At 35.9% G+C, this 21,307-nt stretch overlaps 1 protein-coding gene across 2 annotated transcripts in view; it reads right to left on the reverse strand.

Moving 5' to 3' along the window:
• The window catches only part of MMP16 (matrix metallopeptidase 16), a 184,776-nt gene that overhangs the window by 87,298 nt on the left and 76,171 nt on the right, over nt 1-21,307 (reverse strand). The window contains exons 2-3 of one of the 2 annotated variants that reach the window (XM_005499462.4): nt 12,054-12,202; nt 4,199-4,321 (exon numbers count right to left, since the gene is read on the reverse strand). In XM_005499462.4, coding sequence (XP_005499519.3) covers nt 4,199-4,321; nt 12,054-12,202 — 272 coding nt within the window. The remainder of the gene's footprint in view (nt 1-4,198; nt 4,322-12,053; nt 12,203-21,307) is intronic. The other variant, XM_065053938.1, reaches the window with a different exon arrangement.

Raw genomic sequence — 21,307 nt, forward strand, 5'->3', positions numbered from 1 at the left:
AACCATCGGAATTGCAACAAAACATGTACATAGGAATGCTAAGTACTTGTAAGTGGGTCATTTTGAAAACATCTGTTTTCAGAGAACCCTGAAAACTTCTTCACCCTGCCACTCAGAATGCTTTCCACATCTGGAGGAATCACTTCTCAATACAAATCTGCATGTATTTTCTATACTACCATGTGCTTTGTGATACAGAGGAGCTGAGAACTTCAAAATTTGTTACCGATTTGTTACTGACTTAGAAGGGCAGGGTAGGATTAAAAAGCACATAGTTAGGTATTTCTAATGCTTTTAGGTGATTTAGGCCTCATATGTACATAGGCAAAAAAAAAAAAAAAAAAAAAAAATCAAAGTGCAGTCCAATTCTGAAAATGCTTCTGGCATGTTTCAAAATATATTTGTCACGTACAACTGAATTAAAGCATAGAATATGGTTTGTATATTGAAGACCAGTTTTCAGATATTCTAGTAATTCACAATTTGTTACAGTTAGGACGTTCTTGGCATCTCTGGAAAGAAACAGATAATCACTATTTCCCCTTATTTCTGCTTTTCCTTTTTAACGGAAAGGCAATATGCTTGTTTCTTGATGCTGAAATAGTATAGCCATATATTCAAAAAATAATGTAGGGTGAACATCATCATAATGCAAAGCTTGTGTTCTTTCAATTCCAAAAGAACTGGCCTTTTTTCATTTATGAGAAAACTAAAGTCAAAAAAATTAAGCATATACTGACTTTGTGACAAGTACGATTAATAAGGTGTGCACTTCCTTGGTTTAGGAAATATTTTCTAAACAGTCCTCTGTAATAGTACACTTAAAATATTATTTCATTAAAACAATCTCATTGCTTCTTTGAATCAACAGTATTTTCTAAGTTTTTTCTTAATTCAGTATTCTTCCTTTCATTGTGGCTTTAAACGCCCAAGAAAAATTCTCTTTCCAAATTCCACACAATACAAATAATTCAGATCATAGAAAGAACATAGTTTATTGTTAACAAGCCAAATAGGACTCCTCATTGCATACTGAAGCTCCCAGCTTGCATTAATTAATTTAACTGAACAGCGTAAAGTTAGACATGTCCAAATCTTTCATCTTCTGTTGGTTTTTGGAGAGCTGAAATCCAGGATGTCTCCAACTTGTTGAGAAAGGAAAAAAAACGTTAATCTAGGGCTTGACCCAATGTACACTGAAAAAGGAAAAAATTAAACTATTCTAGTTGATCTGCGATGAAGCTATTGACCATGTACAGTTACCTCCAATAAATAAATTAGTATTATATATTGTTGAGCAATCAAATTGTGATTTTTTTTTCTTCCTCAAGACAGCAAGATAAAACAGAATGGCTTTCAAATTATTATTTTAAATTGTTATGAGTTCTAAGTAATAGTTGTAATTCAAGGAAAAGCTTGGGTTTTTGGACAGTGTTCTCCAACTTTATTTGAAAAGCTGTTCTGCAGACTGAATAATCAGAACAACTGACTGCTGAAGTTAAAATTATGAATAGTATGCCCAGAATTCTGCTGAGGAGGACTTTATAATCAATAATTCCCCATCTAAAAAGGACATATAAATATTCATGGTCTATTTTGACAACGCTGTTCGTTTTATTGATTTACATTGCTGTTTCTTCTTTAAAGTATTAGATGATCTACTTCCCCAGCAAAAGAGAAGATGGTTGTTTTATGAGATTCATAAATGTCTTCGTAAACATCTTGTATTAAAAAAAAATAATCCTTCATAGGTTTCATAGGTTTCTTCTCTGGTTCTATATAATGTTCAGAGATTGTTGTGTAACTTGATAGGGTCTAAAACACTAAGGAAGAAATCAAGACCATATTATTAAGATCTTTGTAGTTTGTTTTGTAATGGAGATGTAATTTTCATATACTCTAGATATTTTCCTTCACTCCTACACTCTTCTGGCTGGTAAACAGGTTCAAATGCTCTCTTTCTCTTTCTGTTTCTCTGACAGAAAACACTAGAGTAAAAATAATAGTACACACAGTTTAAAAAAGCTTTTATATGTGATATCAATTTTATTTTACAATTAATAGCGATTTTGTGTTTTTCCTGAAGTGATAATTATTTCATTAAATAGAACATCTGAAGAAATACTCTAAGACCAAGTAGCCAGAAAGGTAGTAAGTGGTGAATGTAGATTATGTTCTTTTTCAAAGAGTGCCCCTCAGCACAGGAATTGCACCTTTTTGATGGCTATGCATACAGAAACCTCCTCATCTATGGTTTTCACAAAGAAAACAGTTTCTACATTTACAGTATCGTATTAAATATTTTATTGAAATAAGCAATAAAGAAACAAATTTGAACAGCTTGCCTCACTCTACTCCAATCAAAATCCTTGGGAAAAAAAAAAAAAAATCACCAAATATTTAGGAAAACCCACTCTTAATGTTTACGTTCTACTCATCTGTTGGTCTCTTTCTGATGTAATGAGTATGTTCACAAAACACCTTTTTTTGCTATTACCTCTCCTGTTCAGAAAGGCAGGTGAGCGCAGTCCTGTGATAACTGGGATGGGTGACAATTTTTATTGTTCGTTCTGTGTTTCTGTTCTGTTGGGAACAGGGAAGTCATGTGGTTTTAGGGATGTTTTTTGTACAGTTTTGGTTTTAGTTTTGTTTTCCAGAAAAGTGGAGGAGGTAGTAGACACTGAAATGACAGAGAAATCACTCTGTCTTTGGAGCAATTACTAAGCTTGCTTGGCAGACACAGTGCAGACTTCAAGTTTCAACTGGCCAGGAATACAAGGAATGTAGCAGGAAACCTGCAGGTTATAAAGCAACTGAGAAGCGGCACTGAGAAAAATGAAGAAGACGAGTGATGCTGGAGATATGATCAAAAGTTTAGGGATCAAAGCAACTTAAAATGCCATTCAGTTAACCAATTTTAAGCTTGTAAGCAAGGAATTGTTGGGAAGAACAAAGCAGGTAAGGAGAAGCATGTGAAGAATTTTTTTGTTGTTGTCTTTATTTGCTTTGAGTTATTGTTTGATTCAGAAAGATTCATATTGTATTTTTTAATCTAATAAAATTTGAGTTTTCTACTTTACATGTATTTTGATTTACAGCTCACTACAAAAATATTATAGGCTTATTCTCTTCAAAGCTCTGGCTGTCTGGAGGTCTTGTCAAATTGAGAGAGTGAATATTTTACAAGAGGGAAGGCAGGAGGTAAATGCTATAAATTCTTCAAAGTGAGAAAGATTAGCAGATAGTTGCCACATAGTTTAATACCAGGCACCCTTGTTTGTTATGATGATTAATGCCTTGGGTGACAGTACAGAAGATACACAAGTGGTAGGATTTAGACTGTTGTAAAAAAAATTTTATCATGAAATAGAGAATCAGACTCTGCACACATCAGAGCAATAGAAAAGCACACATTTATAGGTGACCATGCATGTCATGTCATATATACGCACACACACTACTTTTAAATTTTAAAATGCAGATAGTAAAGTGCTGTAGGTGGGCATTTGTATACTGATCAACTATGCAATACATTTACATGAGCAATAAAGGACTTCAGCCAATGCAACATACTAATCTCAAGACAGTCAATTCTCTATCGCTTGAAGTTCTGTCAGTGTGTAATGTCTTAAAATAGAATTCTCCAATTCAGACATAAGCCATAGTATTGACACAGAGTTACTAACAAAATTATATCTTCACTGTGGTATAAAGAACAGTCTATATGACCAACAGAGCTTATGAACTTAAAATTTAATGGCTTTAAGAATAATGGCACCAGTTAATGAATTTGAAAACAATTTTATCCTTCAGAACTTATCCTTGTTAAATATTACAGGAATCTCAATGAAGTTGTGTAAATTTTCAAACAGGCTCTATTGGAATCCTCGGTTTGCTGACAAATTATGGATTTTATATTATATACATGACACTTTCCTTGGTTGACAGAGCTCTAGCAAGTACAAAATTTGCATCTAACTTTCACTGCAAAGGTCAGTTTTGACAGTAGGGAACACACTGTGCAAACTACATGCCAGACTCTAGAGTTATACATTTGTACACTCCCATGCATACTCCATGCATATCACATATTAATAATAAACTTCTCAAAATATTAAAAAATATTTCAGAAATTTGTATGCACTTTAAAAGTTAGCACTACTAGTGACATTTATGTATCTATATTAATATCTGATACCTGTAAGTGATATGTTTGTGTTGCCATTTCTGTCCTGTTAACGCATAGCGTTTCCGACGAATGTTAAATTTGGAGCTACCTCTAGTTTGGTCAGGCACACCACATCGCGGCTTCTTCATCCAGCTGCAAGAAACAGCACCACACAGTTAAAGCAACATGGCAGAAAAATCATGACCAATGCACCTATCTAATAAAAACCTGTATAGTTTGTATAGCTTTACTTTCTCCCACAGAATTCAGAAACAAATTAATTTGCTGTTATTTTTCCTAGTTTTGCTACAACTTCTGAATGAAAACTTTATAGCTGGACAAGTCTTTCCCAATCAATAATTTATTTTCATCCATTCTAGGTAATTATTATCTGTATTACTAACTTGCTTGCTGAAGGTGAAGTATAAGTATATACACAAAGATTCAGTCAAATCTCTAGTTCCTAAATAATTTTTATTATTCTGTGATCCTTCTCTTCTGTCTCATTGTCACGATATTTAAACAAGCCTCAAGTTCTTTTAATCAGAGTCCAGTCAACTGCCAGCTTTTTTTTTTTTTTTTTTAATTCAAGATACTGAAACTGCTAATTGTATGGTAATATATTCTTCTATCTTACTCTCTTTCCACACAATGAGGAGTTTCTCTTTGAAATTATGAGTTCCTAGTGGAGATATTTAACTCAAGAATTCTGCCTAAGAATATTTAATGCTCAGCACAAAATCAAGCTGAAAAGGTCTAAATCACAAAAACCAAAAATGACCATTGTAGCATCAGACTTTCCACAGAAGTGCCTGACTTTTATAGTGGCCTTCAATATTTTTATGTTTTCCAGTATTGGAAAACATTTCCAGTATCTTCAAATTCCAAATATGTCAAAATTAGCATGATGTCTAAACCAAAAGCATTAATTCAACTGCAGTATCATTGAACTGCTTCTCACTTGTAGTGTAAGGGGATCTTTAGTTTGAGTAAAAGTGAACAAAACTCAGTTGAAGTTATCATTTTATATGAGCTGAATAGCTGCAGAACAATTTACCACCAGGAAGATAGAAAGATTAAAGACATTCACTGCAGAAGTAAAAGGCAAATGTCCTCTATTACTTTTCCAGTTCATTTGACTTTATTTCTACCACACCAAATAATTACTGATGTAAAAGCTATAGTTTCCCATGGATATTTACCACAAGAGTAGTCATACCTTATTTTCAGGCTTGCATGAATGAATTTCTGACCACTAAACAGGCATTTAAGCATTGTTTCATAAATAAATACACATGCAGCAGCTGTATGTATGTATGACTGGATGACAGAAAACTCATTCGAAATGTCATCTCAGATAGAAGGGGCCTTTTAAAACATGTGCAGGTAACAAAAACTCAAAAGAAACAACCAGCCAACCATCTTTCATTTTTTTCCAGTAGTTATTCTTAGTTCAAGATATGCAAAATTAAGAAAATCATCTTGCTTTATCCAAAAGGAGACATGAAATATTTACAGTATAAAGGAGTAGTTTGTGAGAGTATAAAGAAATTCACAATCTAATGAAATAATTGAATTTTTAGTTCTGTACTCAAGGAATGAGCTGTATATTGTAAGTTTTACACCTGTTAATACAGGACAATCCATAGCTCACACAGAATGATTTTTTAGAGGTGCACTATTACAGTCAAAATCAGCCACCCTAATTTTCATACAGCCATACTTCTAATACTTCATATAATTTGTAGTTATGGATATAAAGCAAATTATTGTTTAAATGCCTAAGTAGGAGTTAAGCTCACCAACCTGTGGGAAAGTACAAACTTTTAGTGATAGTTCCAAGATGGCACTGCACCCCACTTGTACTGATAAAGAATACACAAGGTCAATGCCTGCAAATATTTGGTGGGTGACACATCCATCAAGTAGCACAAGTGGGGAAGCAAAAAATCATGACCTTGACCACCTGAACTGAAGCCACTGAATTCATAGACACCTTTTTCAAGTAAAAAACACAGAATGATTTGTTCTAATTTCTGGTCAGAATAATTACAACTGGCACATAAACCAGTTAACTATTATTTGTATTTGCAAGGAAGACAATGTTCTTTCCCTAGTGTCTGTAAAGACAATACTGCAAAACATATAAAACTTTACCCCACCAGTATTTGCTGAAACACTCTGTGACTTCAGGTTCCTCTATGTTCTTGAAAAGAAGTGCCAAATCAAAAGGTAAATGTTAGCGATCTCTGGGATGAAATATTATTTAAAAGTTTAATTTGCTCTAATAATGAAATAAAATGACAGAAAGAAGCAGATCTTAGTTACAGACCAGAAGGCAGTCTAGTCTTTTTGGTAAAATTATATCATATTTACACTTCAGCAAATGAGATTAAAATTGTCTCAGACCTCTGAGAACTTTTAGACACATTGTCAGTAACACCTTTTCGCAGTGCACGTCAGATCATCATGTAGTTACTATGAATTTTAATGACAGGGTATATTTAAATTATGCTGTTGATACTGCACACACACATTGCAGAAAAAGACATATACGTAACAAGATATCAGTTTTCTCACCTTAAGGTGATATCACAACATCAAAAAAAAAAAGCAAAGAATAAAGAAAAAACAAATAACTACTACATTTTGTTACAGGCACTGTGCAAAAATGTCATGGTCTTGTATAAAATGTCTAATATATCACTTATAGTTGTATTGTTTCAAGGGCAATGACTTTAACTAAATGGAATTAGGCTTACTCCCCAAAAAAGGTTTAAATTAGTTAGATTAACTAATGGAGACCTATTTTAATAACAGAGTTTTCTCACAGGCAAGCCAGGGGCAGGGAAGTGTAAACATTCCAAGCTGTGAATTTAAAAATTAATCTTCAAAGCTGTTATTGAAATAATCTCTCAAGTTATGTCAAAGGTTCAATACTCTTACAGAAAATAATGTTAGCATAAAATGTTTTCCACTTCAGATTTAACACAAAAAGTCAAGAACAATACGTAGTATGGATTCAAAATTCAACATTGCATTATCTTAACAGGACTACTGACAATCCATTTTTAGCAAAAAGAAACACAGCTCAAAATAACATGTTATGAAATTCAAGCAGTCACAATTTATTCTTGCATTGTTTTTGAAGTAGTATGTATCTATCAAGAACATTACGCTTGTATCCTTATTGGTTTGGATGGGCAGGGGATGTTCCATGTGGCTGTGCTGTCATGCCCACTGATGTTCTTACTGTTCTTACAAGAGAACTGGGCTGTGGTTCACATACAATATAAATCCTAACTTAAAACAAACAGAAGCCTTTGCACAAGTGGTTCACTAGATTTCAGGAAATTATCTTCACATAAAATTTAAGGAAAGATGCAATTTGCAGCTGATGAGTTGGAATATCACCAAATCTGGCACCTAGATCTTAGCTGAGCTATGTTTAGCTGTCAGAATTTTAAACAGATTAGTACATGGCTAGTATTAGAGTCCAGTTATTTCTAGCACAGAAATGAGGCAAGATGTTAATAACTTCTTGCACGTAAATTATTTTCCTTTTTTTTTTTTTTTTTTCCTTTTTTTTTTTCTGTAAACAGTAATGGTTCTCACACTGACTGAAAGACTTCCATCAGTAATAACCATTAATGTCCATGACATTTTGGGCTACTTAGTGTGTAACATGATCTTCCATCTGGGGAGAACTGACAAATAAAACATTAATTTCTATTTTCTTCCAAATATACCTTAATTTACATAACATGATCAATATCTTCAATGTTCTTGATTGCTTGTTGGAGTTTAATTGTTTCTTTTTTAATAATTGTTTTAATTTAGTAAAGATGCATACTGGTAATGACCATGCTGCTCTTTAATCTGTTTGCTTCTGAACTTGTAGAAATCTTTTATGCAGTAGCCCCTCAAAATTAATACTTTATCAGTACTCAATAAAGAGGCTTAATTGTGACTAATGTACTCTATCTCTAGACTATGTCACATCAAATTCCTCTCTTAGCTGCATTAGTTTGGATTTTGAGGAGCTATATATGTCAAAAGAATTAAAACAGCTTAGGCTCATAGAAAATCAGAAAAGATTACAATAAAAATATGCAGCAAAACTGTAACGCTCTTCCAAGGGAGGAGGAGTTGAAACTGAACTTCTTATATTAATAACTCAAGACAGCTGACGAATTGTATCTTGTTCTTTGGGGGTCAGGAAGAAGAATGTCTTTCTGCCTCACTTCCTTAAGCTTTCAGGAAAAAGTTTAGGCTAATGCAGGATCAAAAAATTGAAAAAAAACCCTGCCTTTGTTTAAATACCCTACTCTCATTTATCCTTAGTAAAAACTGACGTTTAGACAGTTCAATGTATTTGGTGGTGTTTTTTTGTTGGGGATTTTTTTTCAGAGTTAAATGAAAAAAAAAGGAAAATAAAAAAGAGAGTACAACTTGACTTAATGCAACTTAACTTATTGGCTGGAAAACCTATATACATTTATTTAAGGAAATTACTGAATGGCACCCTGAAACTTCTTGTGGGGAGAGACAGATAGATTTTCTAAACATCTTTACTCTTCGCTACTGTGGTCCACTATTATAAGACTTCACTGGCACTCCTCTAAGTAATAGCAAGCAGTGAAAAGTGATGTAGGATACTGTATTTCAACCCTTTTACTGATGATGATTTGTCTGCAAGGCTTTTCATTGAATGTTTGCTGAGGGGACAAGGCCTTATGCACAGCTTTTGTACAAAGACATTTACTAATAAAAAAAGGCAAGTCAATTTCAACAGCTCAAAAATTACTCTTCACTCTCACACTTTAACTGATAATTAATATATAAACAACAGAGATCACACATACATATGATTATATCTTAATTATGAACCTTGAAGTAAACTCAGAAGTTCATGTGAGCATTAAAATAAGCATATTTGCCATTCATTTATAAAATATGACATTAAAATAAAATTACTGCTTTGTTACTATTGCACAAACTTAGCATCCTATACATAACCATTCTATCTTTATACCAAGAAGTTTGTAATATACCCCTTTAAACTGCAAAACACATTTTGGAAAAAAAAAAATCAAAACAAAACGAAACACCAAGCATGTATAGCAGTTTTAAGAAAAGAAAACTAGCTTTTCTGCTTACTGTGTTTGGTTTAGGAATATGAAAGACCAGGATGCCAACAGTGGCTCTATTTCCAGAACTCTCCTTTTTAATGAAACATTGATAGTGTTTGATAATATAGAAATTAATCACATAAAATATTGTGGCATGTCATGGAAATGTCAGACACTGTTTTCACTGGTTTTGACAATGTAATGATACTTGTATTCAGAATGTCCCTCGTATTATTATGCCATTATAATGTCTGTTCCTAACACTCACTCTTCCTTATCCCCAGCAACAAGCACGGATCATGCTTTCAAGCAACTTGGAAAACAAGTTAAAAAACACAGCAAAAACACGTGAATGGTGAGGGGGAATTTAACACTGTTCATATTTATGCATAGCAAAATACACATTGAGGGATTATCTTTTTTTTCAGAACAACAAAATCCTGCCAGAAGACTTTGGTGATGATGCTGGAGGACACTGTTTCTCTGTTAATATCCCCAAAGTTGGTTCCTATTAAGTTACTGTTATAATCTCTTTTAATTTTTTGTCCTTCTGAAGACGAAGAGGCACATCATAATCTCTTCTCAAGACATGCTAGAGAAGCAGGTAAATCCTCATGCATGAGATGAGAATATATTGTTTTCACATGGTTCCTGCTGTACTCTCTATTTTGTAATCCCAGTATTGCATGTGATTATAGCATATCAATTACAGGGAAACAAATGGTAAACTGTCATGTGTTCCTGATCAAAAAGAGTATATGTACTTGCTATGTAGACGAAAGAGAAGATTATTTCAAACATTTATAAAATACTGACATAAACAAACAATGAAAAAAAAGTTTATCCTTTGTTACATAATCACATCTCCCAAGAATATTCAGTGGTGATAACTGATGGTAACTTGAGGCCACAGTCTAGTTTAATGAGTTTGGTTTTTTTCTTAAGTCTTTATGAATCAGTTATGTTCCCAACTTGACTCCAGTTAATGTAGTAACAAAAGTGTAAGTCTATGTAAAATTTACCCAGCACGAGCTACATGCACCTATAAATTGCCCTGCTTTAATATATATTTCTATGTAAAAGAAATATCGTGCATTAAAATGTTTGGAAGACTCAATATCCACTAGATTGTAAAATTAATGTTTTTGTCTGCTGCATAGATGTATTCCTTTGTCTCTTACATAGCAGAAGAGAAGACAACCTTGCTGACATGCTTGCCAGCAAGCCCAGTTTAGCAAATGTAAACCACTTCCCTTTGCAATCAAAATTTGTTTTGTTTTGTTTTTCAACTTGCTAGCTGATACTCTAAGCCAAGAGACAGCCTCCACTTTTCCTTAGGTTACCACTTTCTATCCTCTCTGTACTCTAACTGTGAACAGATTCTTTTCCTGTTAGTGAAATATATTGCTTTTTACAAAGCTGCCACCACGGTGCCTTTAAAAGGCTACTTGTGCCTGGTGTAACAGCACTCTCCTCTCAAGGATCAATCACTGAAGCTGTATAAAGAGCCAAGTCTCTCCACTCTGCAGGTTGAATCATAAACATACTTTTGAGCATCGCTTTCTCACAAGGCGTTTACTGCCATTGCACTGCATGTTCTAAGGCCCTTTAAATTCCTAAACTCACCTCCCCTTAGGGCAGGCCTAAAATCTGCTTTGCTTTATTGCTTTTCAATGCAATAATGCATGTGTCAGTGGAATAAAATGATTTTTCCAATCCTGTCAGTATTTTGGGTAGTCTCATCCCTAAACTCTAAATAGTAGAAAAATCATTCATGTCAGCTACTTTACTAAAAATGAATAATGAAAGATGACACATTGGGTTAGGTTTGGTAAATGGGGAATGATGATTTTTTTTCCCCTCCCCCAAAAAGCATTTTAGAGATGGAGTAGAAATATATTTAAATAAAGTAAATGCTGTATATGTAGTGACAGTACTACTTCATTATTGTTTGCTTTTCAAGCCAAGCAACTTTTTCTAAAACCACAAGACAATCTTTATTACATTTTAACTGGAACAAGTCCAACAAGCACTTTGAATCTTAATACCAGATCCATTTTCCTAGTTGTGTACTAATACTACTCCTCCTTTTTTTTTTTTTCTTCTTTTTCCTGGCACATTTCTAAATTTTAGTACAGTATAGAGTTGTTTGGAAGTGTCTTTTAATTGCTCTGTTTCTCAAAGTTTGTCTGTGTTTAGTAAAATCAGATGCTGCCTGCCTTAAACAACTTCAGAATTGCAAAGGGCATGAAAAACTAATCCAATTTTAGTGCATGTAAAAATGACCACACCTGGTCTTTTGTTACTGGAAACCATTAAATAAATGAGGCGGTGGAGTGTGCTAAAATACTTTGCAATGAGCATAAGGAATATTACACTTAAGATTTTCCAGTAAGAAAAGACGCTTTCCACTGTGAAACCTTACGTGAATTCTTGCCAATCTTGAATCAGTTTCTCCACTTCCACATTGACAACCTTTTGGCCCTTTCTTTAATTAACCCTGGAACAATTTCTTTGCAACCACATGTCTAATAACAGGCAGGCAAGTAACTACCTGCTACCATAAAACACAGAACATGAGAAGAAAAAAAAAGGCAAGGAGAGAGAGAGAAACATTTCAACTCCCCATCTGAAGCTGCAACACTATTCGGATATCCCAGTCACCCTGTTTCATGTGATATAAAGTTTTTCCAGTTCTATTTTACCTTGCTTGAAACAGAAAAGTCAAGAGCAGTTCAGTACTGGTTACTTACTCAATTGTGTTCCTGTCCACTTTTCCTGTCATATTAATGCCATAGAACTGCTGCATGGCAGCTATAGCTGATTGCATGGTTTCTGCAGAGCGCAACACCGACATTCGGGGGTCAGTTGGTGGAAGGTAGCCATACTTTTGTAACCATACCTGCAATGACAAGTGCAGCGGCTATTAAATAGAAATTAGAGGTAAATAAAATGCTCCCTAGTAATTAGGTTTTGTACCGTATATAATAAAGCCTCTAATTCACCAAGCATAAATCTTGTTAGTTTGGTTTTGTTTGTTTGTTTGTTTGTTTGGTGGGTTTTGTTTGTTTATTTGTTTTTGGTGGGTTTTTGTTGTTGTTTTTTTGTTTTTTTTCCAGATAATAAATTCTTGGGGTCTTTTATTTCATCTCCTTTATTAGATTCTGCTGTTTTAAGACTTACAGTGGTTTCTATCCAGGAGCCAGCTGTCTGTATTATCTGAAACTTGTCCTTCAACTATTTATTTAATATATTGATTTATTCAAAGTCACAACTTAAGCAAATAACCCTGGCTTTAGGCACTTCAAGAAATTTTTAAAGCAGACAAAATATAACATCTACAATATATGCCACATATAATCGATCAGCCACAGAGTACATAAGAATATTCACCAACTACAGTAATAAATCCACAACAGCTCTCACACAGTTACACTATATTGTTATCATCTCTCAAAGAATATGAAAGAGAGGGTGGGGAGATATTCAGCTTTCCGGGAAGAATATTAAAATCACACACTTATAGAGAAAGCAGGTGGCCAGGAGATAGTGAAGCAGCTGAGTCTGTGCCCACTTACAGGAAACTCCCTGATAAGAGGATCTTCCTTTTTACATTGAGATGGATTTAATGCCAACCCTTACGCTCTTAATTGTGTAGAAGTGAGAGGGAGAAAGTATAGTACAAATAACTGAAAGCTTTATGGATTAAATCCAATATCTTAAGAACACCTGGAAAAAGCCCCTGAAACATGCTGTCCTCTTGAGGCAATATTTTACAAACAAGCAGCTGCAGTTAGCTTAATGTTTCTAAGCATTCTCAAAATCTAGCCTATACAAAGCAGTGTAAGACTTTTAAGGCAATGAGAGCAGTGATACATCTTTAAAAATGTCTTAGCTTCTCGTCTAAGGACTGAACTACTCGCTAGAATGAAAGGTACACTCATCACCTCTCTGCAAGACACAGTTTAATTGTCTTGCTGCAGCTTCACTCTCCCCAGTAACAAAGTACTTGTGGCCTCAGAAATGTGATCTTCTGTTAAAAAAAAATAAAGATAGATAGATAGATAGATAGATAGACAAATAGAAAATTGGTTCAGCCACCTCTTTCAAACATATCACATCCCAGTTCAAGGATTCTGAATCATTATATTAATGAATGCTATCCACCCACTCTCCCCTTACAGCGTTTTGGGCTCTGACTGCCTCATACAACACTTGTGCATTTTTTATCTGTTTATACTCACTGTTTACATACAGCCTAACACCAAACTGTGTAGCTGCAATTTTCAGCCTTCAGTTTAGCTTGCGGAGTCCACCCAATTCAGTTCTGTAGTAGGTTAACCATGTTAATAGCACACTCCCATTTACAGTCCCAGTGAAAAAGCTCAAGATGGATCAATTAATTGCTATGGTTCACTTCACTGATGCTGAACATGTGTTATAGGTGAACATTGGCTCAGTGTAAATAAAATATGAAACTAGCACTGAAGACAGGGGAAATCTTCCAGTTATGAGCTCAGATATTTCTAATTTAAACAAGTTTACCTTCTCATAGTGCGGTTCAGACATAATCTCACCAATGTCTATGAGCTCCACACAACAGGGAGATACAGAGCAGATAGGATTAAGACCCAGCCTAACCTCTTTCACCTTCACATCTTCTCTATATACAGGAGCTATTCAGAATAAGAACAAAATCGTACTTAATAGATAGGAAGATGCTCTCATTTCCAGTATAAATGAATGCTTACAATCAGTACCTACATCCAACTTTATATACTCCTGACTTCTTGCACTTTTCAGCTTCAAGGGTGAACTTGTGAGCACTAAGTTTCTGCTAGGTTTGGGTCACCACACAAATAATTTTGTTTATGAGTTGCTTTTTACAGGAAGTCTGTTTTGCCTCCCATTGTTGAAAGGTTTCTCTGAAAGGCCAGCCAGCAACGGAGTGATGGCAAGAGCAATGCAATATGTGGAAACATGAGCATGGAAGTAAGAGATCAGTTTGACACAGAGTGGGTTGATTTCCGTGTAGCAAATTCTTTTGAATTAATATCTACAATAGTGTATTTAAGAATAGGGTTATTTTGAGATTCATCCTCTCAAGTCATTGCATAAAAGGCAAGGGAAACAATGTCACAGACAGTAATATTAAAAAAAATGATCAGTCAGGGAAAAACATAATTCTGAGCAGTCACTGTTGTCTAAAATGATGCCACCTTCTTGTCACCTTCTCAGCATGAATTTGGAATACAGACACATAGCAGGGCTTTTCATGAAGTTCTCTTTCAGGCACTAAGGGCACACGAGATAGCATGGTAGGCTTGTGAGGCCACCTATCACTTCTCAAAACCATCCTCCCTGTGGCATAACTGAAAGAGACAAATGTGGGGTTACAAGTAACCAAATTTACAAGAAGCTAAACCTTCATATATCTGAATTAGAAAAGCTATAAAGAGAGAGAGAAAAATATCTTGGGGAGTACTGCTCATGGGAGAAGGGGAGAAGACAAGCTGTCATCTAGCAGAGTGCCACTGTAGACACAGAAAAATGAAAAGAGAGGTGGCTCAGAAACAGTAGGACATAACACTGTAGCCTTTCCCTTTCTAAAAAGACATAAATACAAGCTAAATACAGGATGCCTTATAGTCACTTGCTATCATTGAGCAAAGGAAGTAGACCACCTGGGTCTTTCTTCAGCCTTCAAAATAGCAACCAGAAGACACAGCCAACATACCAGAAAGTCAGATGACACCCTGAAAACAAGTTTCTTTTTTTTGAAAATTCAGGCAAATCGAAGTCCAAGGCTAATAACTGGTGAATGCTTGAGAACTAGTAGCATTAAAAGCTACTGGTATTCTGTCCTTGTGAGAAAGGATCATGAAACAAGAAAAGAGACAAGAAATCTGGTTCCTGTTGCGTTCCTCAGATTCCCCAGCTTTCAGTTAAAAATTCTGAAGGACATTGGCTCAGTCTGCCAGACACCTGAAATATGCCCCTGAGATACAATTGTGCATAGTCCAAATGATGGGAACTATACAGGAGAAGCTTAACTTTAAAGTGAAGTCCAGAATACATAGGTGGGTAAAACAACAAAGAGGAAAAGAGTCATAGTGAGGCAGTCACAGCAGGAGAACAAAGGAGAACAAAATTCTCACTGCCTTGTATTTTTGACCACAAAAATCCCACTCCCACAATTAAGTTTATCCCTGCCTTAATGCACTTCAGCAATGACAGTGCAGTGTTGGTGAACCACCTATAATTCCAAGGAATTCATCTGTCTTGGAACAAGGAAATGGTGAAGTAGATCCATCTAACATGTAATGTCTGGGATGCCAACAGAGACCCTTTACATAGACTCCAAAATCAGCGATATGTCCCATTTCTTTAAACAGCTTAGGCAGATAAAATACTGCTACTTTAAGTGAAGTTTTTGGATGGGAGTTTCTTGTCCTGCAGGAAATGAAAGCCATGGTAACCTCTCAAGGTAACCACAGAAAAACACAGCTGGAAGATAACAGGCTCCACCACTTCCCTCCCTATTACAGTGCTTTACTATCCCACTGCTCTGAAGTTTGCCTCTGCGTTGAATCTCCTTATTACAAATTAAGCCTGTAACTTCTCATTTTACCTGCTACAGGTGAGGGGAACCAATTATTCCTTTCCCCTCTGCAGCAGCCTCTTTTTGCATTTGAACTCTCTTATGTGAGTCACACTTTTTAACATCTTTACATAAACTAAAGAAACCCCTTTTGTTTAATCTTATTTCATTGTCCACATAAACCTCCAGCAAAACAGAAGCTGAAATCTGTCTTTACTAAGCATCTGCTTGCACTACATTTGTATGTTAGTTCCCATTGTCAGCCTATTATCAAACACTGGAGAATAGCTGAAGAGTGCTATTAGTAGTTCAGAAGAACATGGACACACAAACATTTCATTTGGCAGGGAAAAAGAATGCTTAAAAATATTCTTTCTCACTAATTGAATTTCAAGGCTCATGTCCCATTTATCCATACATTTTAAAATTATAAAACTATGCCTCACACACACTTTTTCCACCAGAAAAATTCCTTCACTTTCTCTCCTCATAACTGTAAGGAAATTGTAAGGAAAAAGATAATCAGAACCCATTGCTGATGAAACCTGCAGAGATACTAGGAGTTTGTTGGAGACCTGCCATTTCTGCAGGAGCCTATGGAACCTGTAAGTGCTCAGCACATGAGTTGTATCACTTTCCAGATTTTGGATGTCATCAACTAGAAACCTAGGGGTTTGGGGTTTTTCTGCCATGATTAAAAGATCTTTTCATTTTAGTTTTTAAACGTTACTTATATTATGCTCTACAGATCACCTGGCTACGGATTAGATAGCATTTTGTCACATGGCTGTATGTTCATCTCTTCTAAAGGATAAAGCATGAGCTATCTTAGAGTATATTAAATACACCAACAGACTTCAATCATTCAGATCTTTGCTAATGTGGCAAGAAAGAGTGCTCTCAAAAACAGTATGTTGACACCAAACTGTTACTAAGATCAAAGAAAACCCATATTTCATAATTAAACATTAAGCAAGAACATTAGAAAGATAATCAGAGTTCCAGAGATCTTACTAATTTCTAAGATAAAACTTATCAACAAATTATTAATGTTCCCAAATGACAGTGCATAGTATAAGCTACAGTACAATTATGTTCTATGAACCTGAAAGCTTAGTAAATCAAGCAGTCTAATAAAGCATGGATCAAAACAATTTCATTAACACCATCAGTAGAGCAGCTACCTTTCATTATTATTCATGTATTCTTGTTCCTTTTTTAGACTTTATGATGAAAAAAACCCTCTTATTTGTGCTGAGTAAAATTGTGAGTTTTCATAATTTCAAAAGATTTTGACTTTTGTTTTTTTTAATACACTTCCACTAAAGATCATAGAATCATAGACTAGTTAGGGTTGGAAGGGACCTTCAGAGGTCATCTAGTCCAACACCCCTGCAATAATCAGGGATATCTTCAACTAGATCAGGTTGCTCAGAGCCCCATCCAGCCTGGCCTTGAATGTCTCCAGGGATGGGGCATCTATCTCCTCTCTGGGCAACTTGTGCCAGTATCTCATCACCCTCATTGCAAAAAATTTCTTCCTCATGTCTAGCCTGAATCTCCCCTCTTTAAGTTTAAAACAGCTACCCCTTGTGCTGTTGTAACATGACCTTCCAAAAAGTCTGTACCCATCCTTCTTAAAGGCTCATTTTAAATACCAAAAGGCCACAATAAGGTCTTCCTGGAACCTTCTCCTATCCAGGTTGAACAACCCCAATTCTCTCAGCCCGTACTCATACGAGAGGTGTTACAGCCCTCCTGTTCATGGACCTCCTCTGGCCCCTCTCCAACAGGTCCATATCTTTCCTGTGCTGAGGGCTCCAGAGCTGGATGCAGGACCCCAGGTGGGGTCTCACCAGAGCAGAGGGGCAGAATCACCTCCCTGGACTTGTTGGCCACGCTCATTTTGATGCAGCCCAAGTTATGATTGACCTTCTGGGCTGCAAGCACACATTGCTGGCTCATGTCCAATCTTTCATCCACCATACCCCCAAGTCCTTTTGCACAGAGCTGCTCTCAATCCCTTCAGCCCCCAGCCTGTAGTGATACCAGGGGTTGCCCCAACCCAGGTATAACACCTAAGATACTCTAAGTGAAATTATTTAAAATGCCTGAGTAATTCAGGAGACTTATATTTCAGAAAGCATACATTTAAGTATCTAACTGACACTGATCACCACAGGATTTAGCAGTTCAAATGCTGATGTAATTTTGAAAAGACATTGAAGGCTTTTACTATGGTATGGATAAATAAGCTAACTCCAAAATTAAAATCCATATGACCAGGTCATTTCTCCATTGAGGCAAATTAATCATGGCTAATGGTTCGTTTTAATTACAGCCCTAACTACTGCAGCTAATATTGACTTGCCAGTAACAACCTTACAGCCAGACAGATAGACAGAAGTGTTTACACAGAGCATTATAGGCAATCTTCTGCTTTTTTTCCTGTTTCATATCTGTAATGCTACCAGTTCCACATTGATGACTTTGTTTGTTTTGTGGTTTTGCTGTTTTTTGTTGTTTGTTTGTTTGTTTTTGGTTTTTTTTAACAGAAGACACTGATGTGAACTTACAGAATAGGTATACTGTATAACTATTTGGTAACTATCTAGTGAGAAAAACACTTCCAAAAAAAAAGCATATAACAAGAACATATAGTCCAGGAAAGTCTAACCTAGTCTATCAGAAAAGTCTACAGAATGAGAATAAGAATTATCATAGATAATAGGTTAATAGCTATGATTGGCTTGTTACCTGTTGTTGCAATTTGAGATAACTAATCCTTAACAGGTAAAAAAGAGCTTGCATTTCAGAAAACATTAGTCTGGAATGCCTTGAATTTCACAAACAAATCCACTTATTGGAAATTGCGTATCAGGGTGGAAAGACCTGAAATAGAAGGAATCATGTTCAAGCCAAGGAACTATCTTGTTTGTCATTATGAACATGCCAAAAAAAAAAGGAAAAAAAAAGTACCAACTTGCAAAATTTACTTCTCCAATGACCTAAACTAGAAAGTGACCAACTTCTTTACTCGCGACTTGCTGTGCCAGCCCCCCCAAAAAACAGTTTAGAAGTGGTATTGACATAGTCTTAGACACATTAATGACTGTAAATTTTATTGTGGATTCCAGAATTTGTAATAAGAGCTTAATAATTCAAAAAAGCCTGTGGAATATCTAGGCTGCAGACTGTACTATTGTAAATACTTAGATGTGGCACTATAATAGAAGTAGCAGAGTTGAGCTGACATAAGTGTATGGTGACTGAGATATTTTTAAAAGTGAGCTTCTGGTCCTAGTGAGAGGTATTTTCATTGCAAGAATCAAGACTGCAGCCCAATGCCAGAAGCTTTGCCTGGTTAGTGATTCAAACCAAAGTCAGTTTCCAAGAAGTGGCAAAAGTAAAAAGGCAAAATATAGTCAAAACTGTTTGCTGATTTCCTTTCATTTATAATTCAAGTTTAGCTTAAATATACTAAATCCTCTGCTTTACTGCCACATTTGTTCATGGAAAAAATAATGTATCTTGAAAGCAGCAGGAATGCAAGGTGTGAAAGAGCAGCCAGGAGCACCAGGACAGAGCCATTTGCAAATTACAGACAGGTGAGGGCCAGTAAGTGTCAGATGTAGGATCTACATGCTAAGCTGCTTGAGAGACTCTGAAATAGACTTGGAACAGGGATCAGATACTACCTAGCTCCAAAGGCAGGAGTTACATTGTTCATTCACTACTTCTACTGAGTGTCTGTACTGAGAGTGGGTTAGTGTTAGAACAACTATGACACAAATTCTTGCCCTGGAAAGAAACTCTTTGTACCTTGATCATTCCCTGTAACAGTATATGCACATTTATAACTGACTGCAGAATGTGGACCTTATTCATTAATGCTCAGGGAAATTTTCTGCAGTCACTAACAGAAATCTCTGGAGAAGTCTGGCATGGACCCAGACCAGTGGAGACACTTCCACAAATAAAACTACCAGTTCTAGCAGATGTAAACGCTCAATCATAGGACATATTTTAGGGGATGCTGTCCTTATATCTTACTAGAATTTCTACAGCTTCTAGGAAAACATAAAGAGCTCTAGAGGGCTAATGATGCTGTGTTGGATAATATGGCTGGATTAGGTATGGCTGCTTCAGAAAAAAATAAAATCTAGGGCCATTAAGATGTTCAGGGATTGAAGCACGTCTCCTGTGAGGAAAGACTGAAAGAGCTGGGTCTGTTCAGCCTGGATGAAAAAAGGCTCATGGGGGATCTTATCTATATGTACAAATACCTGAAGGGACAGAATAGAGAAGATGGAGTCAGAGTTTTTTCAGCAGTGCCCAGTGACAGGACCAGAGGCTATGGGCACAAACTGAAACACAAGAGTTTCCTTCTCAGCATAAGGAAACGCTTTTTCACTGTGAGAGTGACTTAGCACTGGTACAGGTTGCCCTGAGATGTCATGGAGTCTCCATCCTCAGAGATACTGAAAAGTCATCCGGACATGGCCTTGGGCAACCCTGCTTGAGACGGGGTTTGACCCAGATGACCTCCAAAGGTCCCTTCCAACTTCAACCATTCTGTGTGATCCTGTGATTCTAGACTGAAGCTCCTGAAACTGCAATATCTTCAAGACTTGTAGAATTCCACTCATACCGGCTCAAACACAGAAAAGTCCCTGAGGAATTAGAAATCCAGGTAAGTCATTACTAATATTTTTATAGTTGTTTTTTTTTTTCCCCCAAAGTCTGTTGTAATAATTGCTCTAAAATTACTCCAGACTAATTCTCACATGGTCAAATGAAACAATAGATTCTTTTACTGCATATACTACTCTCAAACTGAAGTGAATGTATATTTTAGCTCGCAGAGAGAAAGGTGCATAGGTGCATACAGGAATGTGTCCTGAGGCTGCCTGATTTCAATTAGCAATTCAAACAGACTGTTCAGCTGGCTTCATTGCAAAACCTTGACTTGAAAAAGAAGACTTCTAACTTTGGCTAAGCATGTACTCCTTGTGAATTATGTTTATCGTGACTGATTTTCTTAGACAGACACTCTCCTCATGGAGAAGGGGAGACTTCACTTGGTATTAGAAATCACATGCTTGTAACCAGTGTCATTCCAAGACTTCCAAGACAAGAAAAACAGTATTCATCAGCATGCCTACATGTTTATTTTCTTGAAGAGCCAGCATGTTTCATGGGCCCTCTTACCTCCAGTCTATAAGGCATTGTCACTACTCCTAACATGAGGACAAAAAAATGGACTGGCAGAGAATCAGAAAATATCAACATGAGAACAACAATAATTATTAGTATTTATGCAGTAGAAGTCAGATAGTTTGCTACAAGAAGCAATAGAGGTCAATTGTACTACGTTGAAAAAAGAATGGGAGTCAATTACTTAAT

The sequence above is a fragment of the Columba livia genome, chromosome 2, assembly GCF_036013475.1.
Source record: "Columba livia isolate bColLiv1 breed racing homer chromosome 2, bColLiv1.pat.W.v2, whole genome shotgun sequence".
In the NCBI taxonomy this organism is placed as follows: domain Eukaryota; kingdom Metazoa; phylum Chordata; class Aves; order Columbiformes; family Columbidae; genus Columba; species Columba livia.